Source organism: Gnatocerus cornutus, chromosome 5, assembly GCF_029298725.1.
Source record: "Gnatocerus cornutus isolate USDA-ARS CGAHR chromosome 5, icGnaCorn1.1, whole genome shotgun sequence".
NCBI lineage: Eukaryota > Metazoa > Arthropoda > Insecta > Coleoptera > Tenebrionidae > Gnatocerus > Gnatocerus cornutus.
The window spans coordinates 11,236,984-11,259,486 of record NC_142237.1 but is presented as its reverse complement, the minus strand read 5'-3'; the positions used below and the strand labels follow the sequence as shown (position 1 = coordinate 11,259,486).

Genomic DNA, 22,503 nt, shown 5'->3' with positions numbered 1-22,503 from the left:
TACGCTTGCACATGCGCACATGTCAGGTCCCGATTGTGCATGATTACCGCAATTTGTATGAATGGCAAAGTCTCCATCAAAATGTAAGGTAATTTTTAAATCTCAATATTTAATTCACATACAATACAATGTACAGTTTAATTTAATTTAAAAAATATCCTGAAGAATATGAGGCGTAACTCTATACACTACCTTCTATCACTGTCATTTTTGTGCTGTCAATGTCACTTTCACGTACATCAAATTTAACACGTGGTTTTAAATCGTTTTCTTAGATATTTTTTAGTGTGAAGGTACATTATCTTTCAAACATTTCACTTCGAAGTTACTAACGTTTTTGGCAACACGTTTTAATTGTTGTTACGTTGGATCCAAAAAAGATTTGAGTGACCTTAACATAACCTTTATCAACAAGTGTTTTGGCGCCACATTTGAATTCAAATATGGAATTTAGCGTTTTAAATTTTGAGGGCTTAAAATGTGCTTTGTGCAGTGGTTACCTTTCGTACTTCCCCATTAAGATGATTAAAAATGGTTTGAACATCTGTGGTCGCTGCGAAGTCCCTAAAGATGAAGAAAATGATGAAGAAGTCCTGCATGCACATAACAAAGTTTATGAACTTCTCGCTACATGCATAAAGTTTCCATGTCGATATGCAAGTGAAGGTTGCACTGAAGAATTGTTCTGCAAAGATATACCAGACCATGAAAAACTCTGTCCAGTTCGCTTGTTTGACTGTCCGGCATATATGATAAATTTATGTAATGTAGAAGTGTCACTACCTGAAGTTAACAATCATTGTAAAAAGACGCACTCTGACTTAATTTTAAAGGATCAAAAATTTGAAATTGATTTAGCAAAGACAAGTGAATACAAAAATATAGTACTAACAAATAATGCAAACTTTGTTTTTGAGGGAAACTATAATTCAAGCTCCAAAACTTTCAATTGCACTCTATATGATCCTAACTTTAATGAAGAAATAGATTTTGCAAGATACAAGCTGTCTTTAAAAAACCTCGATACTAGTATCGTTCGAAATTTTTATAATTGTAGAGGTTCCCAAGGAATTAGTGGTGATATTGATATATGTTTGAATTCTTTTGAATCTCCAAATAAAGATATGATTGTAACTGCGGAATTGATAATGTCGGAACTTGAAACAAATTTTACACCTGTAAAGACTGACGTCACAAAAACACTTACAAAGCTGTTCAGATGTTATATCTGTTTCAAACTCAATAGACCTCCCATTAGTATGTATTCTAAAAATAATCAATTTTTCTGTCATTCTTGCATAATACGCAATTCTATAAAATTCGATTATAGAATTTTTAATGAAACTTTCAATAAATTAACAGAAACTTTAATTTACCGGTGTGAATATAGTTCAAATGGTTGTGCTTACAAATCTACCCCTTATATTTTAGAAGAACACGAAATGGAATGTTCTTTTAAAATCATTCCTTGCCCATTAATGTGCGACTGGGAGGGAACGATTCATGAAACAACTTCACACGTTAGTAAACACCACTTTAAAAGTTTTGTTTCTTCGTCTGAATTTGATATAAAAATAGAAAATGGTGAAATCTATACGGATTTTACAAATATGTACGTTATAAAATTTAAGGGTTATTTCTTTCGACTGCTTTTCTTTAGTGAGCATCCAGAATACTGTTGGTCTGTACAAATTATTGGCAGTTTTCAAAAAGGGTTTAAGTACAACATTGAAATATATGACAATGTTGAACGCCAGCTGAGTTGCACTAAAATGTGCACGACGATAACAAAAAAGTCGAAGAGTAATGATGAATTTTGTTGCTTTACCATGTCACAGTTGAAGCAGTTGTTAGATTCCGAAAGGATCAAATTTAGAGTTCGAATATTTAAGTAAAGTGTCTAATTTATATTTTTGATTTTGTATTTTAAATTTAAGGATTATATTTGTGTGTCTACTTATAGTAAATTAGTTTTACATGTATTATTATTATTATTATATTATACATTATGCTTTGTAAATTTGCATTGTCACTACCGTTGTTAATGTTGATTTTGGAAGTTTTCATTTTTAATATGAGCTAAAAATTTCCAATATTTTCCATTCGGACCTATAATTTTGGTAGTTTTGGTGTTAAGGCAATGAAATTTGGAGAGATTACTATTTTTGACCTATAGATGGTCTGTTCAACATTCGAAAATTTTTGAACTACAGGGACGGATTTTACAAATTTTCGTTTTTAAAACGAGCCAAAAATTTTCATTTGGAGCTGTAGTTTTGGTAGTTTTGATGTTAGGGTAATAAAATTTGGAGAAATTATTATTTTAGACTTGTTGACTGTCTGTCCCAAATCCTAAATTTTTGAGCAATAGGTACGGATTTTAAAATTTTTTATTTTTAAACCGAGACAAAAATTTCCAATATTTTCCATTTGCACCTGTAATGTTCCTAGTTTTGATGCTAGGGCAGTGAAACTTTTGAAGAGATTACTATTTTAGACCTATTGACTGTCTGTCCCAAATCCCATCCAACAGGAACAGATTTTAGAAATTTTCATTTTTAAAACGAACCGGAAAAATTCAATATTTTTTATTCGAGCCTGTAATTTTAGTAGTTTTGGTGTTAAGGTAATGAAATTTGGAGAGATTACTATTTTTGACCTATCGATTGTATGTCCTAAATACCAAAATTTTTGAGCTACTAGGACGAATTTTAGAAATTTTCATTTTTAAAACGAGCCAAAAATTTTCAATGTTCTTCATTTGGCCCTGTAGTTTTCGTAGTTTTGATGCTAAGGCAATGAAATTTGGTAAAATTACTATTTTAGACCTGTTAATTGTCTGTCCCAAAACCCAATTTTTTTGAGCAACAGGTTTGGATTTTAGAAATTTTTGTTTTTAAAACTTGTCCAATTTTTCATTTAGACCTGTAATGTTCGTAGTTTTAATGCTAGGGCATTGAAATTTGTAGAAGTTAGTATTTTTGACCAATTGACTGTCTATCTCAAATTCCAAAACTTTTAAGCAACAGGAAAGGATTTTAAAAATGTTAATTTTTAAAACGAGCCAAAAATTTTCCAATATTTTCCATTCGAACCTGTAATTTTAGTAGTTTTGATGCTAGGGCAATAAAACTTGGAGAGATTACTATTTTAGACCTATTGACTATCTGTTCCAAATCCTTATTTGTTAGAACCGATGTTAGAAATGTTCATTTTTAAAATTAAATTTCTGGAAAATGGCATTTTGTAATTTTGTAAAGCTGTCATGTGAACAAGAATGTACAGAACTAGTATTCGTAGTCTCTAAGAACCGTTTGGAAAATCTACAAAAAATTAATGAAACAGTTTTGAATAAAAGAAAATGTCGTAACCGTAGCCACCATTATCTCACTGCGCATGTCACTTGTCGCTTATGTCTAATGTGGCAACCTATAGGATTAAAAATTGTTTTTTAAATATAATTTTTATATAGAAGGTACGTTAATTTCCGACCATTTCACTTTCTAAATTACTCACATTTTAGGTAGTACATTTCCCAATTGAGTTACATTAAATTCAAGAAGATTCATAGCGCTTGACATAACCTGAATCAACAAGTGGTTTGGCGCGAAATTCAATTTAAATATGGAATTCATCGTTTCCAATTGTGAAGATTTAAAATGTGGTTTGTGCAGCAATTATCTTTCCTACTTCCCTATCAACATCACCAAAGATGGTTTGAACATATGTGGTCGCTGTGAAATCCCATTAGAAAATAATGAAGTAGTACCTCATGCGCACAATAAAGTTTATGAAGTTCTCGCCAAATGCCTAAAGTTTTCATGTCGATATGCTAATGAAGGTTGTACTGAAAAATTGCTCAGCAAAGATGTACCAGGGCATGAAGCATTGTGTCCATTTCGCGTAATTAATTGTCCAGCTAGTTTGTTAGATTTGTGTGATTTAGAAGTCTCAATACCGGAAATTAACAATCATTGTAATGAGGTGCACTCTGATTTAATTTTAAAAGATCGAAAATTTGAAATCGATTTAGCTACGTCAACAAAATATAATAACATAGTTTTTACAGATGATGAATGTTTTGTTATAATTGGAAAATATGATTCAGAAACTACGATTTTAAATTACACTTTATATCATGCACAATTTACCGAAAATGTAGATTTTGAAAGCTACAAATTGTCTTTAAAGAATGAGTATACTAGTGTCGTTCGAAGTTTTTTTACTTGCAGAGCTCCGCTAGGAATTTGCGGTGATATTCATGTACGATTAAACTTTTTTGAATTTCCAAATAAAGACGTGACAATTAGTGCAGAATTATTACTGGAAGATATTAAAGAAAATTCCACACCTGCAAAGCCGCCGATTACAAAAACCGTTGAAGAATTATTTGAATGTAGCGTCTGTGGCAAGCTAATCAGACCTCCTGTCGAAATATACCTCCACGACGAGAAAGTTTTGTGCGGCAATTGCATAAATCGCAATAACATGAGATACACTTACATTAAAAATCACATATTTAATAAATTGGCTGAATCTTTATTTTACCAATGTCAGAATAATTCAAATGGTTGTGATTATAAATCTCATCCTCGTATGTTAGAAAAACACGAAATTGTGTGTCCATTTCAAGTAGTTCCTTGTGTATTAAACTGCGAATGGAAGGGAATGATTCGTGATATACCACCACACATTGATAAAAATCACTCCAAAAATTTTGTTACTTCTCCCGAATTCAAGGTAAAAATCCTAAGCGATGGAGAATATTTTGATCTTACTAAGCTTTATCTTATAAAAGCGAATGGTTATGTCTTTCGAATATATTTCTCAGGTTCTAGAACATTTTATTATTGGTCTGTTCAAATGGTTGGTGGTTTTCAAAACGGTTTTAAGTATAATATAGAAATATATGATAAATTGGGACGACAACAGAGTTGTACCAAAATGTGTACGCCGCTAAAAGATTTAAAACTGTTACTACTTAATAACGATGATTATTGTTATTTTACGTTGGATCAGTTAGAAAAGTTGTTAGGTACGAAGTACATGAGATTTAGAGTTCGGATTTTTGAGTAATTCAAAATGAATCCTAATTCAAAGTTGTTTCTCGACTTTGTCTAAATGAAATCTTCCATATTATGTTAGCAATGTAAGTTTACAACATATTATGTTATATTTAAAACTATCCATATGTATCTGTAATATTATTCCTACTTTTTGTCGAATTTTCTGGTATTAAAATAAAAACCATTGAAAATATATCTCCAATAATTGTTGTCTCTTACATCCCTTTCGTCACTTATCGCTCTTCTAATTATCCTTCTTTTCGTAGCTTTTCAATTTATAGAAGGTGTTTATGAAATTAAATGTCAAAGAAATTTGCCGCTCATTTTGAATGTGGGTTTAGATTTTTTAACTGACATTTGTAGTTAACCTAAATCATGTAGCAAAGTGAGTTTTGAAAAAAAAACTGTTCTAGTTGTGGTTTAAAACCTCAAAATTATAAACTGAAACACAAAACCGTAGCTTAAAAATCGTTGACGCAAATAACATTATCAATAATTTTCTAGATAGTTGTATTCACTATGAAAACAAAGCGGCAAAATAGTGCATAACAGGAATTCCAGAGCCACCCTTGATGCTAGAAACATTTATAAACACCTTGTAGGTCAGTGCTTTGTTGATTTTTTAAATATTACATTACTTACTTATGTTTCTTCAACATCAGTTAGATAATATATTATAATATAGTATATATTATTATTATATGTATAATAAAACATTATGTTTTGTAAATTTGCATTTAGAATTTCTTGCATTTTAGAAAATTTCGTTTTTAAAACGAGCTAAAATTTCCAATATTCGGAGCTGGAATTTTGGTAGTTATGATGTCATGGCAATAAAATTTGGAAATATTACTATTTTAGACCCGTTGACTGTCTCTCCCAAATCCCATTTTTTTTGCGCAACAGGAACGCATTTTACAAATTTTTATTTTTAAAACGAGTCAAAAATTTCTAATATTTTCCATTTGGACCTGTAGTGTTTATAGTTTGGATGCTAAGGCAATGAAATTTGGTGAAATTATTATTTTAGACCTGTTGACTGTCTGTCCCAAATACCAATTTTTTTTTATACAACAGGAACGCATTTTAGAAATTTTTATTTTTAAAACGAGCCAAAAAAAATCAATATTTTTCATACAGGCCTGTAATATTCTTAGTATTGATGCTAGGACATTGAAATTTGGAAAGATTACTATTTGTAACCAATTAACAATCTGTCTCAAATCCCAAAATTTGTAAGCAATAGGAACGGATTTTAAAAATTTTCATTTTTAACACGAGCCAAAAATTTCCAATATTTTCCATTTGAACCTGTAATTTCAGTAGTTTAGGGCAATGAAACTTGGAGAAATTACTATTTTAGACCTACTGACTGTCCCAAATAACAGTTTTTTTAAAAACAGGATCGGATCGGAAAAAATGTTCAAACAAAAATGGCATTTTGTAATTTTGTAAAACTGTCATGTTAACAAAAGTATACAGAACTATTTTTATAGTACTCGTAGTCTCTAAGAACCGTTTGAAAATCTACAAAAAATTAATGAAACAGTTTTGAATAAAAGAAAACGTCGTAACCGTAGCCACCATTATCTCTCAGTGCGCATGTCACTTGTCGCTTCTGTCAAATTTGGCAACGCATGTGATTTAAAATGTGTTTCTTGTGTTTCTTAATATAATTTTTATATAAAAGGTACGTTAATTTCCGACCATTTCACTTTCTAAATTACTCACATTTTAGGTAGTACATTTCCCAATTGAGTTACATTAAATTCAAGAAGATTCATCGCCCTTGACATAACCTGAATCAACAAGTGGTTTGGCGCGAAATTCAATTCAAATATGGAATTCATCGTTTCCGATTGTGAAGACTTAAAATGTGGTTTATGTAGGAATTATCTATCCTACTTCCCTATCAACACCACCAAAGATGGTTTGAACATATGTGGTCGCTGTGAAATCCCATTAGACGATGAAAGTGATGAAGCAGTGCCCCACATACATAACAAAGTTTATGAAGTTCTCGCTAAAGATGTAAGATTTCCATGTCAATATGCTAATGAAGGTTGTACTAAACATTTGCTCACCAAAGATGTACCACGTCATGAAGAATCGTGTCGAGTGCGCTTAATTGACTGTCCCGCTAGTTTGTTAGATTTGTGTGATGCAAAAGTCTCAATACCGAAAATTAACAATCATTGTAAAGAGATGCACGCTGATTTAATTTTAAAAGATTCAAAATTTAAAATAGATTTAGCAAAATCGGCAAAATACAATCATATACTGTTTGCAGATGATGAATGCTTTGTTGTTGAAGGGAATTACGATGCAGAAACTAAAATTTTAAATTGTACTTTATATGAAGCTTTATTCACTGAAGAAGTAGATTTTGAATGGTACAAACTGTCTTTAAAGAATAAGTATACTACCACCGTTCGTAGTTTTTGTACTTCTAAAGCCCCACCAGGACTTTGTGGTGATATTGATATGTGTTTAAATTTTTTTGAATTCCCAAATATGGACTCGACCGTTGTAACTGCGGAATTATTACTGGAAGAAACTGAAGAAGACTCTGATACCGAGATCACAAAAACTATTGCAAAGTTATTTGAATGTAGTCGTTGTTGCAAACTGATCAGACCTCCTGTTGAAATGTACTTGAAAGATAAAAAATTTGTTTGCAGCAAATGCGTAAGTTACAATTTTTCGGAATACGTTAAGATTCAAACTGACACCTTAGATAACTTGGCAACAACTTTATGTTACCCTTGTCAGTATAACTCAAATGGTTGTAATTATAATTCTAGCACTGATATGTTAGAAGAACACGAAATTTTGTGTCCATTTCAGATCATTTCTTGTCCATTAAACTGTAATTGGAAGGGAATGATTCGTGAAACAATATTACATGTTGATGTAGATCACAGTAATAATTTTGTTTCTTTTACGGAATTCAAGATAAAGTTACAAAACGATGGAAAATACACAGATTTTACTAAGCTATATATTATAAAAGTTAGGGGTTTTATTTTTCGAATATATTTTGGTTGTAAGGGAAAATCTTATTATTGGTCCGTTCAAATGGTTGGTGGTTTCCATAAAGGTTTTAGGTACAACATTGAAATATACGATAAGTTAGGACGACAACTGAGTTGCACTAAACTTTGTACACCGCTAAAAGATATTAAATCGTTATATAAAGATGATTATTGTTCGTTTACGTTCTCTCAGTTTGCAGAGTTGTTAGATTCGAAGTACGTGAGATTTAGAGTTCGAGTATTTTGAAATAACTTACATATTTTATTTTTGTAAACGCATGCCTGTAATCTTTGTATTTTCATGAAATTATAAATAAATGATACATATTTGCATTATACCATTTTTTCATTTTTTTGATCAAGCCTTAACTCCAACCAATTCCTGCTTTTTGTCATTTCTTTTTTCTTGGTTCATGTTTTCTATTTTTGTTCCCTCCCGTTTTATTGTATTTTTTTTATTTTTTTGCTCCTCTGATGAATGTTTCCAAATTTAAAGTAAAATTGGATAATTATTTCAAAGAAGAAATAAAAGAGGAACAGTGCGATAAGGGAAGAACTTCTAGAATGTGTTTCAAAAAGATTTTCGTCAAGTCGCGTATGATTTTCCGTACAAATTAAAAAATGTCGCTTTACAATTATAGTGATTGGAATGTTGGTTATCTAACCTCACAATAATGTTCAAAAATCATTAGGTAGGCACTGATCTAAGCCAACTGGATCGCTGAAGAGACAAAACAGAGCCTACTTAATTCTTCTGTTTGTTGTTTAAATCCTTTCCCTATTGGCGAACTATTGACGGAACTAGTTCGAACACAGTACAATGCGAGCGGCACAAAAGGAATTACAGATGAAAATCATTTTGAAACACGGTGTACCAAAAAAAAAGTAAAGTTCTTACAAGAAATAACGAAATCGTAATGTCAATAAAGCTTAAAATACATACAACTTTCTAAAGTGACAGAAAAACTGCCAGGAATTTCGTGCAATTTTTTTTATCAAAGAGATGGATTTTAAACATTTTCATTTTTAAAACGAGCCAAAACTTTACAATAGGTATTTTTCATTCGAAACTGTAATTTTAGAAGTTTTGATGCTAGGGCAATGATATTTGGAGAGATTACTAGTTTAGAGCTATTGACTATCTATCTCAAATCCTATTTTTTTTACTAGGAACGGATTTTAGAAATTTTCATTTTTAAAACGAGTAAAAAATTTCCAATATTTTTTCATTCGGTCCTGTAATATTCGTAGTTTTGATGCTAGGGCAATGAAATTTTGAGAGATTACTATTTTATGCCTGTTGACTGAAGCTCCCAAATCCCACAATAATTTTTGAGCAACAGGTACGAATTTTAAATATTTTCGTTTTTAAAACGAGTCAAAAATTTTCAATATTTCCATTCGGAGCTGTAGTGTTCGTAGTTTTAATGCTACGGCAATGAAATTTGGTGAAATTACTATTTAAGACTTGTTGACTGCCTGTTCTAAATACCAAATTTTTCAACAGGGAGGGATTTTAGAAATTTTCATTTTTAAAACGAGCTAAAAATTTCTAATATTTTCCATTCGAACCTAGTTTAATGTTTCCAAATGCAAAGAAAAATTGGGTAGATAATTCAAAGAAGAAATGAAAAAGAAACCGAACGATAAGTGAAGAACTTTCAGAATGACTAGGAGTCAAATAATTAATACAGCGTGTTTCAAAAAGATCCTAGACACTGATCTAGGACAAATTGGTCGCTGAAGAGACAAAACAGACCAACTTCTGCTTAATTCTTCTGTTTGTTGTTTAAATTCTTTCTCTATTGGCGATTTTGAGGTTTGACAAGTGACAATGACAGAAGTCCAGAGTGACAGAACTAGTTCGAACACAGTACAATCCGGGCGGCACAAAAAGAATTAGATGAAAATCATTTTGAAACACGTTGTACTAAAAAAAAGCAAAATTCGTACAAGAATTTAGTTGCAATAAAGCTTAAAATACATCCAACTTTTTCAAGTGACTGAAATTCCGTGCTCGCAACTGTACAAACTGATAAATAAATTTAATTTTTCGTTGAAAATGTTTATTTAAGAAATGAATTATTAGCATTACAAAGCAACAATACAATTCCAACTTAGAGTCAAATATTTGATCACTTACTTAAAAATCCGAACTCTAAACGTCAAATTGCTCGAACTTAACAGTTCTTGAAACTGATTCAAAGTAAAAGAGCAAAAATCCTTTTTATCAAGAAATTTGGCCTTTTTCAAGGGTGTGCAAAGTTTAGTACTACTCAGTTTCCGCTCCACTTTATCGAAAATTTCAATATCGTATTTAAAACCTTCTTGAAAACACCCAATCTTCTGCACAGACCAATAGTAAGACTTGTTTTTTCCACTGAAATACAGTCGGAAGAACTGACCCATAAATGGAATAATGTACAACTTCGTAAAATCCACGTATTTTCTACCATCTTGTATTCGTTCCTTAAACACTAAAGATGAAGTTATATCGCCAGGATGGTACTCAGTAACATGAGATGTCATTTCATCAATAGTGCCGTTCCAATTGCAGTCTAATGGACAGAAAGCAGTCCGAAATGAACACCGAAATTCGTGTTGTTTCAGAAGAGACGGGTGAGATTTATACTTGCAACCCTTTGAGTTATTTTGGCAATAGTATAAGAGAAGTTCTGCTACTTTGTCGAAATTCTTACCCTCAATGGCAGCATAGTCTTTGTTCGTCATTATACAAGTACCGCAGAAGACTTCATCATCTTGCAAGAACATAATAATAGGAGGTCGTACAATTGTGTTACAAAAAGCACATTGAAATAATTTTCTGACTTCTTCAGGGACTGGTACCCAACTTCTCTTCTCTTCTTCACACAGCAGTTTCGCTTTGATCACTCCTTGACTGTCCAAAGAATCAAAGACATTCAAACAGACATCAGTACTCTCTTCTGCATCTTTGATGAATAAACGTTTAGTAACATTGGTGTCGTCATCTTCCAAGATCAGTTTAAAGTGATCAAAACCCAATTTTCCATTGAAATCTGGACTCCTCATGCCACAACTCAGTTTCTTATTTTGTAAATCGTACTGTAGCTTCAAAATAAAGCACGCGTGATCAGTTATAACTATATGGCGGAAACTCTTCGACTCTGACACGTCAATTTCAAATCCCTCCTCCACTAAAATGTGTGGATGCGCCTCTTTACAGTGACTGCTAATTTGTGGGAGTGCCACCTTTGTATGGGACAAATCCAGGAAACTTGCTGGACATGTAACGGTACGAAATGAACAGTGGTCTTCATGCCTCGCAATATTTTTTCCTAACAGTTTTTCACTACAACCTTCACCAACAAACCGACACGGAAAAGCGACTTCTTTGGCTAAAATTTCGTAGACCACATTGCGAGTATGCGGTACTACTTCGTCTTCTTGGTTTTTGGGGACTTCACAGCGTCCACAGATGTTTAAACCAGTTTTAGTTATCGAAATGGGGAAGTAAGAGAGGTAATTGTTGCATTTGCTGCATTTTAACTCGTCCATTTTTGAATTTCGCGGGCAAAATACTTGCTGATTGAGGTTATATCGGCCAAAAAAGTGAAAAGTTCGTGTTTGTTTAAATGGAGCTTTGTTGAATACAACGTTTTATCTAAAATGAGAGGAAATATGTGACGGCTACGAAAAAATGGTTGGAAATGTACGTACCATCGAGGAAATTATAGGTTTTTGAAATCACGCAGTATCAATGTTGACATATGCTTGACCTTGAGCTTTTGTGGTTAACGTGACGACAATTTGAATTTAAATGTGAAGAAATGAAGAAGCTACAGAGAAAAGCAATGTGAATTTAGAAAGAAAGGAAGACTGAAATATCCTGGGAATTTAAATTTTATTTTTTCCTGCTCTGCCGAGTCTTCAAATTCAAATAATGGCGGATTGTGCTCTAAAGAATTCTTTATCTGAGATATTTTTCTAGAATTCTGTTATTACGGCATTAGTAGGTAAAAAATGGAATAAAAAATATAAAATTTCAAATTTCCCGCTTAAAATGTCGAAGGTTTGTATGACTGTGAAATGAACTGTCACTGTGCAATGTTGCTTTATGCCTAAACTAACCTTTTTACTGCAAATATGCCGTTCCAACGCAATTTTATGGTCCGTTTTTGCCTTTGGTATTTTCCCCGCAGGAGTAAATGCCAAAAGTAAGGTTAGTTTAGACAATTTTGTGACAGCTGCTGTTTAATTTTCAGTAATACCAACTTCGAAATTTTGAGTGGGAAATTTGAAATTTCTCATTTTTAATTCGATTTTTAAATAATGCGACAATAAACATTAGATTCTAAAAATGGCTGTCGACTTAAAAACTTCTTAAAGCATAATTCAACATTAATCGAATTTAATTTGGAGGTTCGGGAAAGCAGGAAAAAAATAAAATTCAAATTTCCGCGGAACTCAATAGTTTGGAAAAAGTTGGAAGAAGTTAAAACTTGACAAAACGAAAGTAGAAGTGAAAAGACTGGAAACTGGAAAACCAACACCACAGATCTTGAAACATCAATAAAAATTAAAAAAATAGCCAAAGAAAGTGTGAAATTGCTGATGAAATGAAAAACTGTTCAAATAAACCAAAGAGTAAAAGTGAAAATCTCTACCAAATAAAAATCAAACCAAGAACCGAAGAAACCGAAAAGGAAGAACGTTTTATATTTAATTATGTAACTTCTCAGTAGAGCAGATTTTTGGTGTTTTTACTACGTTTGATAAAGTGATATAATGGTGGATGCGCCGGGTTTATTTTAAAATTGCATATTAAATCAGGTTAAAAATTACGACTACAAAATTTAGGGAAGTAACTATTTTTAAGTGTTCATTAACTGAGCCAAATTACAAAATTTCAGAAGAAAAAAACAGAGATTTTAGAAGTTTTTATTTTAGAAAAACCATTTTTTTTACTATTTTTTATTAAAATTTGTATCTTTTTTAGCTTTTAAGTTATGATTACAAAATTTGAGGAGATAACTGCTTATTAACTGTGCTAATTTACAAAATTTTAGAAGAAAAAATAGGGATTTTAAATTTTTTTATTTTAGAACAAACCATTTTTTTAAACTTTTTGTTATTAAAATTCGTATCTTTGTTAGTTTTTAAGTTATAACTATGAAATTTAAGGGGGTTATTATTTTCAAAGTGTTCATTAACTGTGCCAAACTACAAAATTTTAGAACAAGAAATAGAAGTTTTAGAAATTGAAATAATTTGCCGAACATCTGGTAAATCTTTATGAGGGAACGTAAAACGATATAAATTGCAACTTCAAAGTAAAATACCGATTTCCGGGCATCATTTTTAGTAATAAAAGCTAAATAAACAAATTTCTAGACCCCTTAAAGCTCGTCATAGTCGTCCCTCAACTCGGCCACGTAAGAAAAGCCGCTCTCGTTTCCCCCCGAATTTCCACTCATCCCATTTAACAACATCCATTATTTATAACAAAAATTTTCCATCTGCGTCATTAAAAAAGACTTTTCCATTGGTCAGTCGTGAAAATTGACCAATCCTTTTAGTAGTAGAACATCGACGATTGGCCGGGAAATATTGTATTCCGGGAGTCCGGGCGGAGCTTTCCACCGGAGTTTCTTATCTTGCCGCCTTATTGCTCAGGTCTCATCCAGTCAGAAGGATGAAGGAAGCGAAAACAGCTTTGATATCGATAGAATTTTTTTTTTCTTCCACCATCGCTCCAAATTGAAATTTTATTCGAGACGTTCTACCTGAATTAAAAAGACGATCAATTAAGGAAAAATGCGCCCCGACTTTTGGAAACCTCTGTTTTTCTCCGGGGCTTAGGACCCGTCCGCTCTAAGCCGATATGCATTCATTAGAATAGTAAAATGCTGCATTAAGGGGCCACGAATCGGTGATTCTGTTCCGGAAAAGTTATGTTTTTCTTTTAAGTTTGCCGAGAGACGATGCGATGTAAACTTTTATGAAGTTTTACCGGAATATTTTACGAGGTGTGTTTAGAGTATTAAGATTTGCATTTTTCAGGGACGGCCGCGCAAAGTCAAAGAAACGACTCAAAAGAGGGCGAATTTTATCTAATTTATTTTCTAAATCAAAAACCAAAGTTTTATTGTTCTTATTTATCACTTTTTCTTTGGTGAAACGAAAGTTCGGTAAATTCTCGGCGACATGACAGCTTATACATTATTTTTTAGCAAGGGTGTCGTTCGTAACGACCCATTCTTACCAACCTAACCACTTGACTTAATAAGGGGTTGATTTATGTAAGGAGAAGCTACTGGTAGTGGCAACACTGCTTTATTACATGCTCCGAACGCGTTATATTTCATCATCTGCATCTGACAAAGCCGTCACTCGAAGATATTTAGATAAATTTCACGTTTTATCGCGAGGCAATCAAAAAAGCGATCGAAACAAACAACTTTTCGATTACTGTAGCCTTTGATCTCCGTCATCTCTTCGATGAGTTAAATCGACTCGCCCCTGTCTTATACGAAATGACAGGGATGACGCCTTCCACATACAGATAAAAAGTAAATAAAAAAATCCAATTTAGAAGCAAATGACGCGCTACTTGTAATATAGATTGAGGATTAGGATAAGACATGTATGCGTCGAGACGGAGGAACTCCAGTAATTATTTTTCAGGTGTCTTCAGGTAATGTTTCGTGTGGAATCCGGGAAATTCCGGGATTTAAGCTGGCTTCTTTATAAAATAATCCGAGGCATTTTCGCGCTTGCCTTGTCTCAATTTACATTCCGGGAGCTTATCCGGATTTCCCACCTGTTTACGGTTTTAATTATATCGCCAAATCTCCAGATAAACCGAACTTTCGGCAATTGCCGTGTTCTCGGATTTGCCCGGAAAAATCGTCCCAACAATTAAGTCTCTTTCTTAATTGAGAAACAGATCGATGGCAAATCTAACCAAATTATCGCGACTTTCCGAACCACTGAAGCCCTTGTCAGATGACATGGGGACCCCGAATCGATTTATTAAGATAAATGGACGTAGACCCACTAAACGACTCTTCCAACACAACCCCAAGTTATAGTCCTGGCAAAATAGACACAAGAATTTCAAAAAGTCGCAATCATTCCCATAAGGCTGATTTTTTGTGTGGACGTTCATTTTATTGTTATAAACAAGTTGTTAAAAGTCCGCATGTTTAAGGGTGCTGCTAAAAAAGTTACGCGGTGGTAAATGTCAAAGAAAACAAATATTTGCAATTATCTTGTCAGTGGTGATTTCAATAGTAAAAATACTTAATATGAAAATTGTACCTTATCAAATTTGGCACTAAAAAGATTTCGTAATATTTTTTGTAGGACTTACCATTTTTGAGATATGAAAATATTTTTCAAATTTTCAAGAATTTTATTCTTTTGTGCATCACAGTCGAAACATAGAACTTAGTGCTTTTTTTAGATTGTGGAAGCATTGAGTGAACTTAATCCACGAAATTTTCCAGCTAGTCATGAAATTAATCTTCTGCAAATTATTTTTCATGGTACTGATTTTCTTTAAGAACTTCTTCTAGTTTTTGAGAGTCCTCAAAAAAACAGGACGGATTTTATGTATATCTTTGTTGAAATCGTACAATTTAGACTTATTTACCTAAGATTCAGGTAAGATGAACGGCGGCAATTACCACAGACTGTTGAAAAATAAAACTTAACTTTTTTGCGCACAATTAAAACTATAAATCTTACCACCATTAAAAGAATTACTTTTTACTAGTGTATTTGAAATAAATGTAGACCCAGTTTTAATTGCCTGCTAATCTTCATTTTAGTCTTCATGTCTGTCTTCAGCAACGATCAGCAATAATAAAGTTGGTCATTACCAATATTTAAAATTAAATTAAATAAAAAATTTTGCTTAAAAGCAAAAATGGTTTCACTTTGAGGAAATCTACTGCGAGGTTGACTCCTAAAAGTACTTACCTCTTCCAAATCATTCTTTTGCTTTTGCTGCAACAATGTTACAGTACGACGTGGAAAGTAAACGTAAATTGGAATAAAATGTTAAATTTTCATGGGTCTGTGAATTCTAAGAGGAGTTCTAAAGTCTTTAAAATCCATTTAAAATACATTTAAAATACATTAAGAATTTTACCATCAGTCAACGTTTTCGTACAAATGAAACACACTTCTGTCATTTTATGTACAAAGAATTGCTCAAATATTTCAAACTATCGTTTTAGATAACTAATGGTGCTATTCTCTAACTTATAATATTCTGTTAAACCTCTGTTAATGTAAAAATAACACAATGTTAGCATTTTGATATTCTTTATCTTCTGTTAGCCACTGTTACTAACAATATGTTACTTACATTCTCTGTAAAATAACAGCTATTCAAATGGGGCCGTTAGCCTCTGTTATGAGAATTTTAATTAAAAACTAATCATTATTTAGGTTTATGAGATTTTTTAATTTGAAACGAAATGCAAAAGCCCATAGCATAAAAAGATATTGGCAATAAATTTTACAATTGGCATTAATTTATTAAACTAAAAACAATGATTAACGAATTTATACATATTTGGTGCACACCTATCGATGAGAACTTTTGACAATTTCTTTAGAATAATAAAATGAAGGTCCACATAAAAATTATTCCGAAGTTTATGTTTATTTTGCCTGGACTATTGTCTTTTTCCCCGGTTCGTTGTAAAATTAAAGAAATTGAAACGCCCGAACTATCCATTTGATCGACTGAGCGATTCTGTTTTGATTGGAGTTATAGCAACATCGTCGTCGTTTGAATGTTTGCTTTCCAATTACGTTTCGAATACGCGATTATTATTCGGATGAACAGTAAATAACGAGGTAAACGTAGCGATAATTTGTACGTCGGATCAGTGAACGAGATCTGAATCATTCGTACTGATGAGAATTGCCAAGTGTTCGAATCGCTCGGGCGGAATTGGAAAAATAGTCGGTGGTGGAAGCAAAAACTGCCAAAGGGCATCATGCAAGTAGTTCCAACCGCAGCGATTTTACGCCGAATTAATTCCGAACGGAAACTGCACCGCTTGTGATTGCCGAATGGAACAGTCAAAACAAATACAGTTTTTGTCTTTTCTTTACACTTTCCCCCGAGTTCAAATCTCCGCCAACAATAAATTTAATAACTCCTTTTAGCACTAATCCGAGGCAATAAAAGCGCGCAAGTTAAAAGGGGCCAGACGAAATAAATAACTTCCACTGTTAATGTGTATAAATGTTTCGTGGATTGTAACAAATTTCTCGGTCGAAAGAAAAACTTATCTTTTCCCGGTGTTGCTGCCACCATTTGGACGGAGCTCTGCCGGTTTGAACACACAAAATTGCGGCTTCTTTAGGTCGAGCTCGGTGGAAATCCTGGACCGAACTGTTGCAGGCAATAAATAAAAAGACGGTTTTTCATGAAACCAGAAGGCGTGCATTTTTATTGCCTGAAAACTGCCCGTTTAAATTAAATGTGAAGATAGTGTTGCAAGAAGGATGCGAGAGAGAATCCGCAATGGAAATAATTCAAGGCTCTGTTTAACATAAAACATTGGTTGCTTTAGTGTGTTTAGTTTTTATGGTTGGTAAGATTGGGAACGTCCAAATTTCGGAAGTTTATGAGGCTTCTCTCAACTGACGCGGCGTTAAAATGCCACAAAGTTTTTTTATTTGTTTTAAATTGAATGTTTTTTTAAATATTTCTTACTCCCAAGATTTTTATTTGCGTTTACCAAAAATTTATTCGAAATAAAAAATTTAATTTTTTTTTAAATTCTGTATTTTGCTCTAAAATTTCGAACTTTTTTGCTGTTAATCTACAAGTGGAAAAAGGTTAAACCCGTAAATCTAATAGTTTTAGCATTAAAACTCTCAAAGTTACGAAATTAAATAGAAATTGGCGGTCATTTTTGCTTCGTTTCAAAATAAAAATTTCAAAAAATAGGAATTAATGAACATTTTTTTTTTCGTTTCAAAATAATTTTTTTTAAAAATTCTGTATGTTGCTCTAAAATTTTGAACTTTTTCACAGTTAATCGCCAAGTGAAAAAAAGTTAAACCTGAAAATTTCAGTTTTAGCACTAAAACTGTCAAAGTTACAAAATTAAAAAAGTGGCGAACATTTTTGGTTCGTTCCAAAATAAAAACTTCTAAAAATTCAGTTTTTTGCTCTAAAATTTTTAAATTTAGCCCAATTGATAAATAGGCCAAAAATTGTAAAACCAGCAAATTGCACGTTTCCGGGATTAAATCTGTCAAAGCTACGAAATTTTCAAAAACAAAAATTTCAAAAAATTTTGTATGTTGCTTTTAAATTTAGAACTTTTTCACAGTTAATCAACAAGTTGAAAAAAGTTCAACCTGCAAATTTCACAGTTTTGCCATTAAAACTGTCAAAGTACGAAATTAAATAAATAGTGGCGGACATTTTTGCTTCGATTCAAAACGAAACTTTCTAAAAATTCTGTTTTTGCTCTAAAATTTTGAAATTTAGCACAATTGATGAAGAGGTCGAAAATCATAAAACCAGCAAATTTCACGGTTTTAGGGTTAAAAATGTCAAAGTTGCGCATTTAAACAGAAAGTGGTGAAAATTTTTTCTTTCTTTCAAAATGAAATCTTCTAAAAATTCTGTGTTGCTCTAAAATTTTGAATTTTTTTAGAGTTTATCAAGAAGTTGAAAGAAGTTAAGCCTGTAAATTTCAAGTTTTTGGGATTGAAAAGTTACGAAATTAAATAGAAATTGGCGGACAGTTTTGCTTCGTTTCAAAAGTAAAATTTCTAAAAATTCTGTTTTTTGCTCTAAATTTTTGCTGAAATTTAGCACAGTTGACGAAAAGGTCGAAAATCGTAAAACCAGCAAATTTCACTGTTTTGGAATTAAAATTGTCAAAGTTACGCAATTAAATAGTAAGAGGAAAATAAAAATTTCTAAAAATTCTGTTTCTAAATGTTTCTTACTCTCCTAGATTTTTATATGCAAAAATTGCTTTTGCCAAATCGCATTATTGCAAAACTGTAAATAATAAAAACAAGTTTGTGACAGTTGTGGTTTGACATCCCGCAGGAATTGTAGGACCAATCGCAGAGCCGGATTTTAAATTTGACAAAAAAATTTTACAGGAAAAATGAGATTTTTTGTTATTTTTGGTTTTTGTGTGCAGTTTTTAACAACAGTGCAGCGAATGAAATGGCCACTTCTCGCCCAACTGCCCTGTAAATGCCCCGTGCCGCTCCAGAATACGATTTGAATAATTGAATTCCAAATGGTCTGAAATGTAAGCATGCAATTGCATCATTCTGAAAAATTGCCACGATCATAGGTGCAATAAAATGCAAAATTGAAACATAAAAATACAAATTTACCGCCCGAATAACGCTGACCACTCTATCCGCTCTCGGGTTATTTCTCTTTTCTCGCCGCCGCCTCCGGCCGCCCATACACGAGAATTATTTTTATTTTATAGACGTACCTTTTTACGACAGGGGTGGCAAGCCGCCGCCCATATAAAGATAAGTTTTTATGACACAATTCCGCCAGTATTAAAACAATTGACATGTTTGGATAAGAGATTACAAGAAAGCCGAAATTTCTCAACTTTTGCCATTCGTTTTATAAATTGCGGATGACCACATCCATAATGCATAAGTCGGGGACGTCTGTTGGTGTACAAAGTCTGTAATAACAGCGTCAAGTCGAGATGTCCACTGCTGGAGGTATAATTTTTGGTTGGGAGCTAGTAAAGCGGAAGAAAAGGAGAAAATATGTTACGCTCTCGAACTGACAGCTTTAACAGAGCGGAGATAACTCGAAGGGTCCGACAATATTAATGCAAATCATTATTATGTTTGCCAGACTGTAGACGCTTCAGAGAAAAACACAAAAATAGAAAGAGTGCAAATTAATAAAAACGGACGGATAAAGGAATTGAAATAAATGTACGATGATAACTGGAAAGGGGCCAAAGGCCAGCACTTCTTTTGCCAGATATGGAAATGAAATTACCAATGGTCAGTTTAGATCCGCTGATAAAACACAATTGCACTGTAGAGACCTACAATTGAATTACTAAGCGCCAAGTGACGCAGAAAACTTCCAAGAGTCATCAGAGCAGAGTTTCGTAAAACGATAATGTTGGCAGCTCTGCTATTTATCAAGTTTGACGTTTGTCAACATAACTTTTTTTTAAACTCGTTCCTTCTGGATTTAAATCATTGCTGCAGAAACTTGATATTTGTTGGTAGCACTGCTTGTCATCATAAAACGTTTCTTTAAAATTTGAAATGTCAAACACAGCTACCAACATGTAAAAAATTAGAAGTAACTGCGGCGGTGTTAAGATGCCTCAAAGTTCCTTTATTTGTTTTAAATTGTACAATTTTCTCAATATTTCTTTCTCCCAAGATTTTTATATGCCTCTATCAAAAATTGATTTAAAATGACAATTTCTAAAATTTTTGTTTTTACTCTAAGAATTTGGAATTCAGCACAGGTTATCAACAAGCTGAAAGAAGTTCAACTTGTAAATTTCGCAGTTTTGGCATTAAAACTATCAAAGTTACGGAATTAAATGAACAATGGCGTATATATGTTATTTGCTTCATTTCAAAACGAAAATTTCTAAAAATTTTGTTTTCTGCTCTAAAATTTTGAAATTTAGCACACTTAGTGAAGAGTTCAAAAATCATTAAACCAACAAACTTCATATTTTTGGGATTAAAACTGTGAAAGTTAAAATTTTGCCATTTAGCACAGATGATGAAGAGGTCTAAAATCGTAAAACTAGCAAATTTCAATGGTTTAGGATTAAAACTGTGAAAGTTACGAAATTAAATAGAAAGTGGTGGACATTTTTCTTTCGTTTCCAAATGAAAATTTCTAAAAATTCTGAATGTTGCTCTAAAATTTTGAAACTACCAAAAAGTAAAAAATTAAAAAATAGATATTTGCACCAGTTTACTTATAAAATCGAAATACATTTAACACAAAGCGATAAAATCTCGAATTAGTTTCCATCATGAAAACCTAATTATCGAGACAAATTACGGTAGCCCAACACCTTTCATTACTTCCGCCCAAAAAAAGAAAGGCCGCTTGCTTTTTCGACATATAAAAGCAAATCAACTTCGAATTTTTTTATCAGTACAAAACGTTCCATCATGAACTCCTTTGTAAGTAATCAGTTACCATCGTCTGCGCTTTTTTTATTGTACCAATTTCCGTTTTATTCAAGGCAAAAATCTTCTTCCTCTGCGTCATCGCGACTTGCTCCGCCTTGTACGCCAACCCCAACTACGACTCCGTGGTGGTGGCGGCAAGAAAAGCCCCATCTATTGAGTATGGCGTCCCGGAAATCCGCACCATCCCAAGGAAACCTACCATTGAATATGGCGTCCCCGAAATCCGCACCATCATCCCAAGGAAACCCAGCATTGAATATGGAGCCCCAACTCTCCGCACTTTCCAAATCCCTTCAACCAGTTACGGAGTTCCTTTCGTCCGAGTCCCAGTTCCCGCTTCTCGTACTTTTGACTTCGATGATGATAATGAAGAAGTTGCTCTACCGCCATCGACTTCTTATGGAGTTCCTGTTGTGAGAACTGCACCGTCGGAAGAGTATGGAGTTCCTGCAAGGTCGATGGCGAGGTTTGTGGCACCTGAAGAGACTTATGGTTTGCCCCAAGTCCGAGTTCCTGCTGTGACGTACGGCGTTCCGAGTGAAGAGTATGGAGTTCCTAGTGTGCGCGTTCCTGCTACTGTTTATGGGTTGTAATTTTGTAATTTAGGTTTGTTGGTTGCAAGGAAGAGTTGTTAATAAAGTTATGTGATTTATTTTTGAAATTAATTTTCTTACAAAAAGTACAAAGTTGGGATTCTCTTCCAGTCGGACTTAAATTTCTAAAATAATTTTTTTAAAATTTTTGTCTTTTGCTCTAAAATTTTCAAACTTAGCACAGTTGATAAGAGGTCGAAACACGTAAAACCAGCAAATTTCACTGTTTTAGGATTTAAATTTAAAGTTACGCATTTAAATAGGAAGTGGCGAGTTTTTTTGCTTCATTTCAAAATAAAATTTTGTAAAATTTGTCTTTTGACCAACAATTTTGAAATTTGGTAGAGGTTATACAAGACTCATAAATAGTAACTTCACCAAATTTCACAGCAGTAGCATTAAAATTACCAAAAATACGAATTTAGTTGAGGACGTCTGAAATTTTTACTCCGTCTTTAAAATAAAAATTTGTGTTTTTTGCTCTACAATTTTGAAATTTTATAGAGTTAATACATGACTAATAAATAGTAACTTCTCTAAATTAGCTGTAGCTGTAGCTGTAGCATGAAAATTATCAAAATTACGAATTTTAGTTATGGACGGCAGAATTAGTCC

General features: G+C 32.8%; 4 protein-coding genes across 4 annotated transcripts; 3 read left to right on the top strand and 1 right to left on the bottom strand.

Moving 5' to 3' along the window:
• The first annotated feature begins 3 nt into the window (after positions 1-3).
• LOC148174464 (uncharacterized) lies at positions 4-21,903 on the top strand. Its single transcript, XM_088036320.1, has 2 exons — positions 4-88; positions 21,349-21,903. Exons 1-2 carry the CDS (start codon positions 62-64, stop codon positions 21,886-21,888), a joined length of 567 nt encoding a protein of 188 aa, XP_087892446.1. The 5' UTR covers positions 4-61; the 3' UTR covers positions 21,889-21,903.
• On the top strand, positions 229-1,895 carry LOC148174467 (uncharacterized). The gene has a single exon (XM_088037078.1). The coding sequence runs from the start codon at positions 444-446 to the stop codon at positions 1,893-1,895; it is 1,452 nt and encodes a 483-aa protein (XP_087893204.1). The 5' UTR covers positions 229-443.
• Positions 6,661-8,431, top strand: LOC148174466 (uncharacterized). Its single transcript, XM_088036237.1, has 2 exons — positions 6,661-6,756; positions 6,805-8,431. Exon 2 carries the CDS (start codon positions 6,906-6,908, stop codon positions 8,346-8,348), a length of 1,443 nt encoding a protein of 480 aa, XP_087892363.1. The 5' UTR covers positions 6,661-6,756; positions 6,805-6,905; the 3' UTR covers positions 8,349-8,431.
• Positions 10,234-11,870, bottom strand: LOC148174465 (uncharacterized). Its single transcript, XM_088036589.1, has 2 exons — positions 11,801-11,870; positions 10,234-11,744 (listed from the first exon to the last, which is right to left on the bottom strand). Exon 2 carries the CDS (start codon positions 11,636-11,638, stop codon positions 10,241-10,243), a length of 1,398 nt encoding a protein of 465 aa, XP_087892715.1. The 5' UTR covers positions 11,639-11,744; positions 11,801-11,870; the 3' UTR covers positions 10,234-10,240.
• Positions 21,904-22,503: the final 600 nt, after the last annotated feature.

What these genes read in the sequence shown, in the direction of transcription:
- LOC148174464 (XM_088036320.1), top strand. Translation starts at nt 62, where the DNA reads ATGGCAAAGTCTCCATCAAAATGTAAG. An exon ending in AGTCTCCATCAAAATGTAAG is followed by an intron (nt 89 to 21,348) that starts GTAATTTTTAAA and finishes GTTTTATTCAAG; the next exon opens with GCAAAAATCTTCTTCCTCTG.
- LOC148174467 (XM_088037078.1), top strand. Translation starts at nt 444, where the DNA reads ATGGAATTTAGCGTTTTAAATTTTGAGGGCTTAAAATGTGCTTTGTGC.
- LOC148174466 (XM_088036237.1), top strand. Translation starts at nt 6,906, where the DNA reads ATGGAATTCATCGTTTCCGATTGTGAAGACTTAAAATGTGGTTTATGT.
- LOC148174465 (XM_088036589.1), bottom strand. Translation starts at nt 11,638, where the DNA reads ATGGACGAGTTAAAATGCAGCAAATGCAACAATTACCTCTCTTACTTC.